Below are 13,013 nucleotides of genomic sequence, written 5' to 3'. Positions count from 1 at the left end.
ATATTGAAATGTTGATGTTCGGATTTAAAATGTCTAATGTGGACATGTTTTAAATTAATCAACGGAAAATTATAAAAGGAAAATGTGAAAAAAATGTCCATAACGTTTACAACTAGGAATAATTCTACTCTTAACGTCTAAAATTGTGCACTTTTACCCATAACGCTGGAAGCTAAGAGCAATTTTACTTCTAACATTGACAAGTTGGATCAATTTCAGATATTATTAGAAAATATAGATGTTTTATTTCTTATTCTACACCAATTGCACAATCGGTAGTTCTAAAAAAAAGATTTCGTTTTTTTTTTTGTGATTTAATAATAAAATTGATAATTAATATTTATAAATTCGGCGAAATATTTAAAATTTTTTTGTCAAACTCGTACAAAAGACAATATATATTTTTTTAATTTCACGTCTAGTTATATGTTTGTGATCTGTTATTAACGATGATAAAATGGTGTACATGTGAAGTAGATGACAATATTCATGACTAAGAAGACAGTTTGATAAATTATTTCTCAAATTAACCCAACTTATCAAATGTTAGGGGTATAATTGCACAATTTTATACGTTAAGTGTAAAATTGCTCCTAGCTATAAATGTTATGGATATTTTTGCACCTTATCATATTATAAAATAAAAAAATGTGTTACACAAATTAATAAAAATAATCTATATAAAAAATAAAAAAATTATCGAACGCAACAAAACATTATTCTTCCAGTAGTTATGTTGTAAAAATATAAATAATGATATATAAAAAAATAAAAAATTTATGAAACGCAACAAAACATTATTCTTCCAGTAGTTATGTTGCACAAATATAAATAATGATAAAAAAATAAACATATATATTTTTGTTTTTTTAGAAATAAGAAGGATAATCTTAGGTCCCTCCTTGATTCTGGCAGTGGCTACATTTATTTAGATGTTAGAACATGATTCCTTTTCACATTAGCTTTGTAATCAACAACATCATGCTTTGATTTATATAATAAGAGTAAAATATAATTAATTAAGATTCAAATTATGTTCAAGTCGAGAAAATAACAAATATAATTCAACTAAAGATGAATGTAAAAATTTCTACGACCATCTAAAAAGGTGTCTGAACAACCATTAATCGGATCTTATATTTACCGGTTGAATCCATTAGAGGCGGACGAGGAGGCGTTGGGGCAGATTAGATCCAGAATACTATAAACTTTTTCTTGAGGAGGAGGAGGAGGCAATTCAGGAGGACGAGGAGCTACCATTTGGAAGCTGTTATCTGAATTATTATTGTTCATGTTCCACCCTGAAGTTCCAGCCCAATTTGGTACATTAACTTCTGCCTCACTTGCCTCGCCTCGATTCAGAATCATCCTCGAATCCGAATCAGAAAAAAGCTGCTGCGGCTGCTGCGAATTCATGAACCAACTCGGTCCATGCTGAAAATAGACAGGCCCAGGCGCAGGCAGATTATCCTGTAGTTGATTCACGCAAGTGCTCCTATTCATCATCGAATCCGAATCAGAGAAAACCTGCTGCTGCTGCTGCTGTTGCGAATTCATGAGCCAGCTCGGTCCAGGCTGAAAACAGGCAGGCTTAGCCACAGGCACAGGCACAGGCAGATTATCCTGTAGTTGATTCAAGCAAGTGGTCCTATTCATCATCAAATTCGAATCAGAGAAAACCTGATGTTGCGAATTCATGAACCAACTCGGTCCATGCTGAAAATAGACAGGCCCAGACGCAGGCAGATTATCCTGTAGTTGATTCACGCAAGTGCTCCTATTCATCATCGAATCCGAATCAGAGAAAACCTGCTGCTGCTGCTGCTGTTGCGAATTCATGAGCCAGCTCGGTCCAGGCTGAAAACAGGCAGGCTTAGCCACAGGCACAGGCACAGGCAGATTATCCCGTAGTTGATTCAAGCAAGTGGTCCTATTCATCATCAAATTCGAATCAGAGAAAACCTGATGTTGCGAATTCATGAACCAACTCGGTCCAGGCTGAAAATTGCTCCTATTCATGTAGTTTCCCGAAAAGCATTCAGACGACATAAAATCCATGAGGTTGAGTTTTTCGGATGCACCTTCAATTTTATGCTCCAATCGAGAATCAAGTGCCTTCAATTCATGTAATGGAAATTTGTCCAGATAAGAATACTCAACTCCATTGATTTGGTTGTAGAGTTTAGAGATTTCTGAATCGGTCTTTTTTCTCTTCTCTGCAAAATAATCAGAGACAGTGTAGGATTTGCTTACATTCTGAGTTGTTTTGTATTTATGAATAAGTTTACCAAGTTCATCAGAATCCGATGGCCAAACAGTATCGAGCTTGACAGGTTCATCAGAATTCTGTTTGGGAGTGTAGATAAGCAAACAAGCATCAACCTCACAAAGAATTGAAATCTCTGAAACTTTCTTCACCAAACTTGTCTTTCTCTTCTCGAATCTATGCTTTCTATCACGATCTTTCTCTATGAATTCCATTTTAGTAACTATGCCAACCATAATTCTTCGATCTAACAAACAAAGATTAATCAATTTCTGTTCTACTTCATATTAATGAAATTAAACTAAATAATTAGCAAAACAAAATTACCTTAGCTTTGGAGCAATCTGCAGCAATGGAGTTTTAGGTTTTGAACGAAAAGGAAGCTTTTGTTGCAATAAAAGGTGAGTATTTAGGCTAAGTGATGTTTTTCTTCCTTTTCAAGGAAATTAGAAATCATAATATGAATTTCCTTAATTAAGAAATTTAGGGAAAATTGAATATGCTAATTTTTAGAGACAATGTTGGGTAATTAATGTAATATATTCTGATTTCATAATTATAATGATGATGTTAAAAAAATGTTTATTAATTATTAGGCTTTATGCATTTCAAAATCTTTTAATTTTTCATAAAAAAACAAAAATCATTTAATTTAAATGATTAATGACTCTAGGTTTTGATTGGATAGAGGCCTAAACAAGAAAATTAGTAAAGGAAAGGAAAATAAGTGATATCCTTACCTTATTTTGATTTTTAATTTATGCATTCACTTTTGATTTCCTCAAGCCCACCGTTGCGGTCGCCTGATCGAACCTAACGTTAGGCCTTTGGTACGGCTTCTCCTCCACGTTCGGCTCTGATCAACCATGGTTGATTGATAGAACTCCGTAAAACCTCGTTGCCCTTGGCCTAATGAATGTTGATATTATCATATACTTGAGATATGTTTTGCACCAAAGTTTGGTGAAAAACTAAATCAACCTTGGAAGGACGCGTTGATTGTTAAGATTTTGGGAAGCGATGTGAGATTTATAGTGTTGAATAAGAAAGCACTCGAGCTGTGGAAACCTATGGGAGAGATGGATATGATGGAACGGATTCTACTTAGTTCAATTTGATGAACTAGAGAATCGAGAATATGTGATGGGGGATGGACCTTGGATTGTTCAGGGCCATTACTCAACCGTTCGAACTTGGTCACTGGAATTTGTGGCATTTGATTTCCATTGTTCCTCATGCAATATTATGATGAATACATTCTATTAGGTTGGGAAACATCATTGGTAAGGATGTGAGAGTTAATAAGAACACTATATCGGTCTTGTATCGAGATTGATTTAATGGTTCCGTTAGTTGCCCAATTCTAGATCAAAGATGAGATGTTGCAAGTTAGGATGAGGATATTCACATTGACTGTACTAGATACATCTAAATATATATATATTTGATTTTGACATAATTATTTTTCTAATTTTTAAACCGATCTCTTCTTTAAACTTATTTCTATTTCTTTAACGTTACTGCCGAGAGAACAAACACATTCAATAAAATTATTATTTTTGGTTTTTATTTAGTTATATAGATTATTTTACTAATTTGGATTGGATTTTTTATTGGGAAAATTTAAAAATAAACCTTGTGGTTTTGTCAATTTATAAATGGGTGTTTGTGGTTTTTTTTTTTTTTTTTTGTCAGTTGTAACCGCTGATAACCTCAAATTAGAAAATTTCAAAAATTAAATTTGTTTAGTACCATGTTTACCATGGAAGTACGTTTTTTATATTTTAAATAAATAAATTATAAAAATACATAATGGTAAATTTGTTTAGTACCATGTTTACCATGGAAGCACGTTTTTTATTTTTTAAAATCATAATTTACTATTTTGAGTTCATCAATCGTCAAAACTGAAAGTGTCAACCTACAAATCTCTAGTTTTGCTAACGACGATGACCTCGTTCCTTTTTTTCAATAAAAAAATATAGGTGCAAAGTTGCAAATCGATAAAACCTATTTGAAATTTACCATTATGTATTTTTATAATTTATTTATTGATTAATCTAAAACATACGTTCATATTAGACATTTTACATAATAATAGCAAGTATATTTTGCCAAATACTAAAATTTAATATATCCTAAATTTAGGAGAATTTAAGATGAAATACCTTTTTATCAAGTGAATTCCAACATATAACCAGTGGTATTTCCACACCTGTGCTATTTAAAAAAAAAAGAATGAAAAGAAAAGTTTTATTTCTTTACCGTTTTATTTTTTTGGTGTTTTTGGAATTCATTCTTTGTTTGGTATAGTGTTTTTAGCATTTTTGTTTTTCTTTTGCTCTTGCTTTCTACATGTTTCTCTAATACTATGTTTGAGCTTTTCAATTTTTAGGTATTTATTATATTTTGTTTGTGTTTTATGTAGTTTTTTTTTTTTGTATGGTTAACCGAAGTATTATAATGTTCTTGTGAATACTGATAAAGCATCAAAGTGATCTATATCTTAATTTATCTAAATTCTCTTTTGTTCTGCCACATGAACTTGGGAGGTTAATTATGTGCCCAGAAAACTAACGAGACATTTTGTAAACTCAGGAAAACAATCAAATTTTTAAGAAAGTTTTGGAAGCTACTAATGTATTAAGCTTATTTTCTAATATGAAATTCATGTGTTTATTAATTGTGAGATTTTATCCTTTACATTTTAATTTCCAAACTGTAGCTTTTTGTATATAAAAAAGGGAGGTGCGAAAATGGAAGAAGAGTTCCATAATAAAACACTCTTTTGGTTGAGAGCTTACCTATGATCCTAAAGGTCATAAGTTCGAATCACATGGGCTGAAGTGAGTTGAGGGTTTTCTTTATCTCTAATATAATTTTTCTTTTTTTAATATAAGTGCATTGCGCATAACTTTTAAAAAAAATATTATTTGTTATATTTTACCAAATCATAACTATTAAAAAAATGATTTATTTGTATTAAATTTATACAAAATAGACTAAAATTTACATCGAAAACCTGTGACAAATAATATATACCAAAAAAATCTTCTCACGATTTGGTTCTAAAAAATGTTAATCGTTCAATCTAATTATGAATCTTTTGACTTTTTAATTTGAATATTCGATCAGTCCAAAAATATTCAATATAATTATGAATCTTTTTAATTTGAATAATGGTAGTCTAAATGTGATGAGATGGTCCGGGGAGGGATCCCACCTCTTGGTCACACGACAACAACGTTTACCGTTGCGCCAAGGCTCGCCCTCTGATGCTAATAACTTGGTAAAATCTAATTGAAAAAAATGCAATATGTTATTTATTTTTTTATGTTTCATGCATTTTAAATTGCCATTTGGCTCAAAACGATTACAAGTTAGACTGAATGTATTTAGAAATGTTAAGTATGAAACACATGGATTCACCGAGTATTTTGGGATACTTAATGTCTTTTCCAAGAGGCATAACTTTCTCCATATGTACCTAACTTCTCGAACCGACTTGCTTCGTGTAAGTAATCTCTCGTAATTTCTTGGATTCAACCCAACTCTGACATAGACCATGCCTAAATGTCATGATCTAAATTGGACTCCGAACCCAAACAGTAACGTAGACATCAGCCAAATCCGTCCTTTAACGCTTGTTCATTGGCCTAAGGGCTTAGGCCGTAAGGCTGACAAACAGCAATGTTAAAATTTGCACACCGAAGCATAGAGAATACTATTTTATGAAAGCATTTGAGCAATCAGCGTGACTGAAAATGCCTTTATGAAATCAAATGATTCTGTCTTCGTAACAACAAAAAAAAAAAAAAAAAAAAAAACTTTGTATGTACAGATGAAACCACCTGACCTTAGCTTGGATTCAAATAGACAATCCGGATAAGCGAAAGGCCTGCAACACAAATAGCCAAATATTACAGGGAACTCGAAGGATTATGAAGGCACATCCGCTCTTAAATTATGTGCAATTGTGTGAAATTATGTGAAATTGTCTGAAATTGTGTGAAATTGTCTGAAATTGTGTTCTCAATTCCTCAACCAAAACCTTAAAGCAAAGAGGCTTAAATTTCTTGCACATGTTGTTATGTTCTTAGAAAGACTTGCCGACGATCTGTCTCATGCTGTTCGATAAGAGTTATACTCTACACATCAACGTGACCAAAACGATAATTGCAAATTGGTACATGAGTTCCTAAACGATAGCACAACAAAATCTAAATAGTTGTTATGCTGCACTCACCTCGGAAAACACAGATTTGGCTTTCATGTCAAACTTGCAGACCGGACAAAATGTTCCCCAGTTAGTCAGCCATGAGTCCACGCAGCTCGAATGATATTCTGCTAGTACAAGTAGATAAATGAAAAGTGATTTAGATTCAGTGTACAAGTGTTGAAGATAATAAACGAAAATCCTACCGTGTTGGCAAGGAAGAACTTTAAGGATTTCGCCGTCTTTGTAGTCTTCAATGCAAATGGCACAAGTTTCTCCACTGTGTCTGAGATTCAAACGAGCAGAGCGGAATTTAAAGCGTGGAAGCGATTCCAACATCCGCAGGTCCACACATTTGCGGATTCGGAGACTATAAATCCAGTGTCTTGGCATAACAAAGGCCATCATGAGGAAAGATATCATAACAAAAAGAGAGAAAAATGATATTGCTACAACATTCCACAGTGTCTCAACACCAAAATGAGTCAAGTAAATGCAACATTCGCCTTCCTTCCCTCGAGCATGGTCCCGTAAAATTTCACCAGCCATTTTTGAAACAAAAACCGCAGACACATTCATCCCCTCAGGGTTCATCATCACTGCAAAGCACAACAACATATGATAGCATACTTCATAAACAACCAAAAAGAGCAAAAAAAGGTATGAATTTTCTAAGCCCTTGTTCGGGAGGAGGTTAAAGGAGATTAATGTGAGTAATGGAATGTAAACTATTAGAACAACCTTTTAAGCCAAGGTTAATGGGAGTTAACCTTTCAGCACCGGATGCATTTCCCCAAGGGTGCCCTAAAGTTCCTCCACCGAATTGTAGTACGGAATCATCTCCAAAGATTTCATTTCAATTGGAATTTGGTTATTCACCACGTAGGAGGATCCCCGCTAAGAATCCATGGCTGAATGGTTAAAAGCCCACGACTCATAATTGGCGAATTCCTAGATTCAATTACTACTGGATGCACGCCAATTGGCAATAAGTCTATATTACTCCCATTATCCTCTAAACTTTAAGCTTCAAATTACGGGTTCCAGCCCTCCAAATTGGGGGTTAAATGGGAGTAATGTCATAAGCGAAGGTTAACGGGAGTTAACCTTTCAGGACTCCATTTTCCAACCTCACAAACGAGCAAGATCACCCCCTCTTTGTACACATGCTTCTAAAGCTACTCGATTAGCTACAGCACCGGATGCATTTCCCCAAGGGTGCCCTAAAGTTCCTCCACCGAATTGTAGTACCGAATCATCTCCAAAGATTTCATTTCAATTGGAATTTGGTTATTCACCGGGTTCGAGGATCCCCGCTAAGCATCCCTGGCTGAATGATTAAAAGCCCACGACTCATAATTGGCGAATTCCTAGATTCAATTACTACTGGATGCACACGCCAATGGTCAATAAGTCTATATTACTCCAATTACCCTTTCAAATTAGGGGTTTTAGCCCTCCAAATTGGGGGTTAATGGGAGTAATGTATCTCTCGTTTACATTCTACAAACTCGGAAACAAGTAAATCATTTCCCCTTCCCTTCTGTTACCTCTTCTAACTCTCACCTCCATTAAGCTCCCTACTTCCAAACAAAGGCTAATGGAAATTAAGCTTCAAATTAGGGGTTTTCACCTCCAAATTGGGGATTAATGGGAGAAATAGAAACTTTTTAATGGAAGCTAATAATTCAACTATCATTTACATCCTATAAACTCTCAAATAATCGCTTCCTCTCCATTAACCTCCAAATTTCCAAGCAAAAACGAAGAATTTGAAAATGGGAAGATTAATAAAAACTTACTGTAAATCAAATTCCTCATATCTCTATTATCATAGACAATAGCAGCAAGGAAACCAGCATTTTGAGCATTTCGAATTTTATCCTCGAAAGAACATTCACCCCTTTCAATCAAAACGAATCTTACATTTTGTGCAGTGTTATTTGACGCCAGCGAAGAACACGCATCCACGGGATTCGCCAAATGTAGAGCTCCGCATCTTGCAGAGTCGTTGAGGCCAGCAGCTGCAAAAATTGAAATAAACAAGGGTCTAATTAGAACCACAAATTGAAATAGCAAAAAGGGGAAAAGGGAAAAAGATCAGAGTGATGATGAAATTAAAGGGGGAAAAGTTACCGAATTTGGCGGGAAGGTCGGGGAAAGAAAATAATAAGGGTTTTAGAACAACAGTGGCTGAAATTAATCGATTAAAGTAACAAAAGGAGAGGATTATAATTATATATCTATATCTACACAGTGCTTCTCTCATCTCTGTCTCACTGTATTTATGATTTCCTCTTTTTGCTCCAATTTGGAACCACTCATCCGATTTCAGACGAGGCTGTTCGAGTTCAGACATTCTTGTCTTACTGAGGTGCTCAAATTACAATCTAATCCCTTGTAGAATCTAATTTTTCGTATATATTTTATTTTATTCAATCTATTTTCTTATGAAAGGAGTACATTATTCAAGTGAGCGGCTAAATACCGCACTCAAATTACTATCACCGCTTTCATTTGGACTTTTTTGCCCTTCTCATAATTTTGATCAAAAATTAAAAATTCTCTCTCCAAAATCATAAACCCGAAAAACAATAATTGAAATTATGAAAATAATTGATGTGTAACACCCTGAACCACGAAAATGGACGATTACGAGTCGGAAACATTAAAATTTATGTTTTTTTATCAAAGAACTCATGAAAATAATACATATTTTTCATGACGATTTTGTACTTTTTGTCACAAAAAATTGGGGAATTTTGCATTTTTCGTCATAAAAAATTGAACGATTTAGTATTTTTCGTCACTAAAATTTTTACGATTTTGCACATTCAAAATTTGGCCTAAACGGATGCGGCATCCGTTCGGCCCATGGTGGGGGCGGACGTGGCACTCCGCCCCACCAAGGGTGAGAACGGATGGCGCATCCGCCCGGCCCATGGTGGGGGCGGATGCGCCATCCGTTCTTGCCATGGGTCGGTCGGAGTGCCGCGTCCGCCCCCACCATGGGCCGAACGGATGCCGCATCCGTTTAGGCCAAATTTTAAATTTTTCTCTCAAATTTTTTTTCTCAAATTTTGAATCAAAAATTATGTAAAGGGCAAAATTGTCAAAAGATGACGGTAGTAAGGAATTTAGGGACGGTAAATAGCAATACCCTTATTCAATCTAATGACTTCTCGAACAATTCAATTCTTAATGCAACTTGTAATAGATTTATTCATTATCGGTTGCAGGATGGGTAAATTACATTCATACCCACTCAACTTTATTCATTTTAACGATACATCATAAAAATAGATATGTTTGCATTGCGTCGGGCCTACCCGGACATGACATGACATGTAATTAGTTTATCCAAACTTGATTTTATCTGTATTATATTTGTATCGGACTAGGGCTCGGGCTCGGGTCGGATTGAGTTAAATCAAAGAAACTAACTTCCAAACCCAGCTTAGTCGGTTCAACTAATATATTTTATATTAAAAAATAAAAACTTAAATTATGATTACTTTATAAAATAACAAGAGTATTAAAAAAAATTAATTAAATATGGATCAGATTATAAAATATACAGTTTGTAATCATAATTTAATGGCCTAATGCATCACCACCTCCCTGAACTTGTCCATAATAGTAGATTGGCTCCTTGTATTTTGCAAGTGTCTCACCAGCTCCCTAAACTTGCTTATTTCGTATCACCAGCTCCCTAAACTTTTCCATAAAAATTGATTATCCATGAACTTTGCAAGTATCTCACCAGCTCCATAAACCTGCTTATTCTGTAACAACTAAATACAAAAACCACAATACTAACTCGGGTTAAGGTGCAAAAATACTCCTAACGTTTTGGGTCAGGAGTAATTTTACCCCTAATGTCTAAAATAGTGCAATTTTACCCCTAACTTTAGGGGCCAAGAGCAAATTTATAAATTTGGTGAATTTTTTGAATTTTTTTATCCAATTCGTACAAAAAAAACAGTATATTTTTTATTTTTTCACATCCCAACATATGTTTGTGATTCGTTACTGATAAAATGACACATGTGTGAAGTGTAGATGACAAGATTCATGACCGAGAAGACAGTTTGATGAATTATTTCTCAAATTAACCCAATTTATCAATGTTAAGTGTAAAATAGCTCATGATTCCAACGTGGGTAAAATTGCACCATTTTAAACGTTAGGGGTAAAATTACTCCTGACCCAAAATATTAGAGGTATTTTTACACCTTAACTCGAGTTAGTATTATGGTTTTTGTATTTAGTTGTTACAGAATAAACAAGTTTATGGAGCTGGTGAGACACTTGCAAAGTTTAGGGAGCTGGTAAGACACTTGCAAAGTTTAGGGAGCTAATCAATTTTTATGGACAAGTTTAGGAAGTTGGTGATACGAAATAAGCAAGTTCAGGGAACTAGTGAGACACTTGTAAAGTTCAGGGAGTCAATCTACTATTGTGAACAAATTTAAGCAGCCGTTGATATATTAAGCCTAATTTAATACGTGTCAACTGTATACTTATTCCATATTTCATTAATGGGTCGCCTTCATAAAATAACTAACATTGCAACAGAATTCTATTTGTATTTCAAAAGAAAATACATATATTGTATATGGTGTATTATATGTATTATATTTTATTAAAAATCAATACTGTAAGAAATTTAATACATCAAATATTAAATTAATATATCTTTTCAAAATAATAATAATAATAATAAATATAAAGGCGCTCGGGTTGGGTCGGGCTCGAGATTTTGTGGTAAATTCCAAACCCAACTCATTTGATGTACGAGCTTAAACGGGTTTGGACCAGACCAAAAGTAAACATAAAATATAGAGGAAATATATATGTCCAAACTCAACACATAAAGCGCTAGTTTGGTTGAGCTAGATGGGTCAGCCGCCTCTTGAATAGGTCTAAATAAAAATCATTCAGTTTTATACTTTATAAATTAAGACCACTAAACTTTAAATAATGTCTCAAATTGACTATTAACAGCTTCAAAATGGAAATGTTCAAGAATTAAAGTTATTTAGAACGAAATTTACTATAAAGCTACATTTTTTAATTTTCCAAAATCGTCATTTCTAAAGCTTTCTCTCTCTAAAAGTTCATTTTTTCTCTTCTAACCAAACAACATCTAAATGAGCTCAGAATGAAAATTTTGAAGAATTAATGTTTATTAAAATATCATAAATTTTTAGAATTTTTTATTGTGAGAGGTCGTCAACAGTTATTTTGAGACGTTGATTGAAGTTTAATAGACATAATATTACAAAGTGTAAAGTTTAGTGACTTTTATATCACATTGTGAAGTTTAGTGATCATACCTTGGAAATTAGTAAAATTCAATAGTCATGAGCGCAATTTACCCATTACAATTCAACAATAATAAGAAATTAATATACATTTTTTATAAATTCATGGAACAGAGACCGTTACAGTTTGAAATAGAAAAAAAGGATACAACTTAAAAAATTTCCAACAAAATGCATGATGAGAGTAAATGACTCCCCAGTTTGCCATTTCATGGGCATCTTGGTTTAGCTCCCAACCACATCATCAATATAACTCAAGTCTTTTCCGGCCTCAATTGCCTTAACAACCTCTTTGCTATGTGAGACTATAAGTAAGGACTCGAAACCACAAAGTTTAGCAAAAGATATACCGTGGAGGATAGCCAGGAGTTCGGCGTGAAGAACGACTAGAAGCGTCCCAACGGACAGGATCCACACATGGTCACTGCACCGTGTTCATTTCTAGTAAAGAAGCATGTCGTACTGTTCCGAGATTGCCGCTAGAAGCTAACATCATAGTGGAGCTTCATGAACCCGGGGGGGGGGGGGGTGACAATGGCACGGGTTGGCGTTTAGCCGGTAGTAGTGGCGGTGGCGGAGTCTAGAGGCTAATTTTAGCACAATGGTTAGAGGCAATTTTTTAAAGTCCAACCCTTCAGGGTTGGGTAAATTTTTTTTATCCTCTTGTATGATAAAACTTCTTCATTTTGGTGTGTTGATTATAAAATTAAAAGTGTCCAACGTGAAAGACATAGAAATTTAATATTCTATAAGTTCAACGCTAATTTCCTAAATCAGAACCCCTAAAATTAGATAATAATAATAATATCAACACTTTGATTTAAAGGAAAAGTTTGACTTTTTGATTAAGGGGAGAAAATTAAAATTGGATAATGACTTTTTGATTCAAGTGGGGAAAACTAAAATTAGAGAAAAAAATAAGGAAGTGCATTTAGATAATGATTTTTTTATTCAAAGGGAAAAAATAGGGAAGTGGAAGGGAAAAAAATAAAATTGGAGAAAAACTTAAAGGAAGTGTGTTTTTAAAGGAAAAACATGGAAAAAAAATAAAGAAATAGAGGTTCAAAGCAAGTACCTTTTGGATATATCCAAAAGAGAGGGTTCTAACTCCTCCTACAACCAATTGTGCTAAGTTATTCTTTTGTTTTATTTCACGATTACATTTATAAGTATACATATTTCTCCCTTAGAGGGGGTTGTCCAA

General features: G+C 33.9%; 1 protein-coding gene across 1 annotated transcript; it reads right to left on the bottom strand.

Moving 5' to 3' along the window:
- Nucleotides 1-6,021: 6,021 nt before the first annotated feature.
- Nucleotides 6,022-8,856, bottom strand: LOC136207951 (receptor homology region, transmembrane domain- and RING domain-containing protein 1). The gene is made up of 5 exons (XM_065998809.1): nt 8,619-8,856; nt 8,285-8,506; nt 6,689-7,081; nt 6,513-6,610; nt 6,022-6,164 (listed from the first exon to the last, which is right to left on the bottom strand). The coding sequence occupies exons 1-5, from the start codon at nt 8,839-8,841 to the stop codon at nt 6,135-6,137; spliced, it is 966 nt and encodes a 321-aa protein (XP_065854881.1). The 5' UTR covers nt 8,842-8,856; the 3' UTR covers nt 6,022-6,134.
- Between the last annotated feature and the right edge of the window lie 4,157 nt (nt 8,857-13,013).

Source organism: Euphorbia lathyris, chromosome 10, assembly GCF_963576675.1.
Source record: "Euphorbia lathyris chromosome 10, ddEupLath1.1, whole genome shotgun sequence".
In the NCBI taxonomy this organism is placed as follows: domain Eukaryota; kingdom Viridiplantae; phylum Streptophyta; class Magnoliopsida; order Malpighiales; family Euphorbiaceae; genus Euphorbia; species Euphorbia lathyris.
The sequence above is the reverse complement of the archived record's forward strand: the minus strand, read 5'-3'. Positions and strand labels throughout refer to the sequence as shown.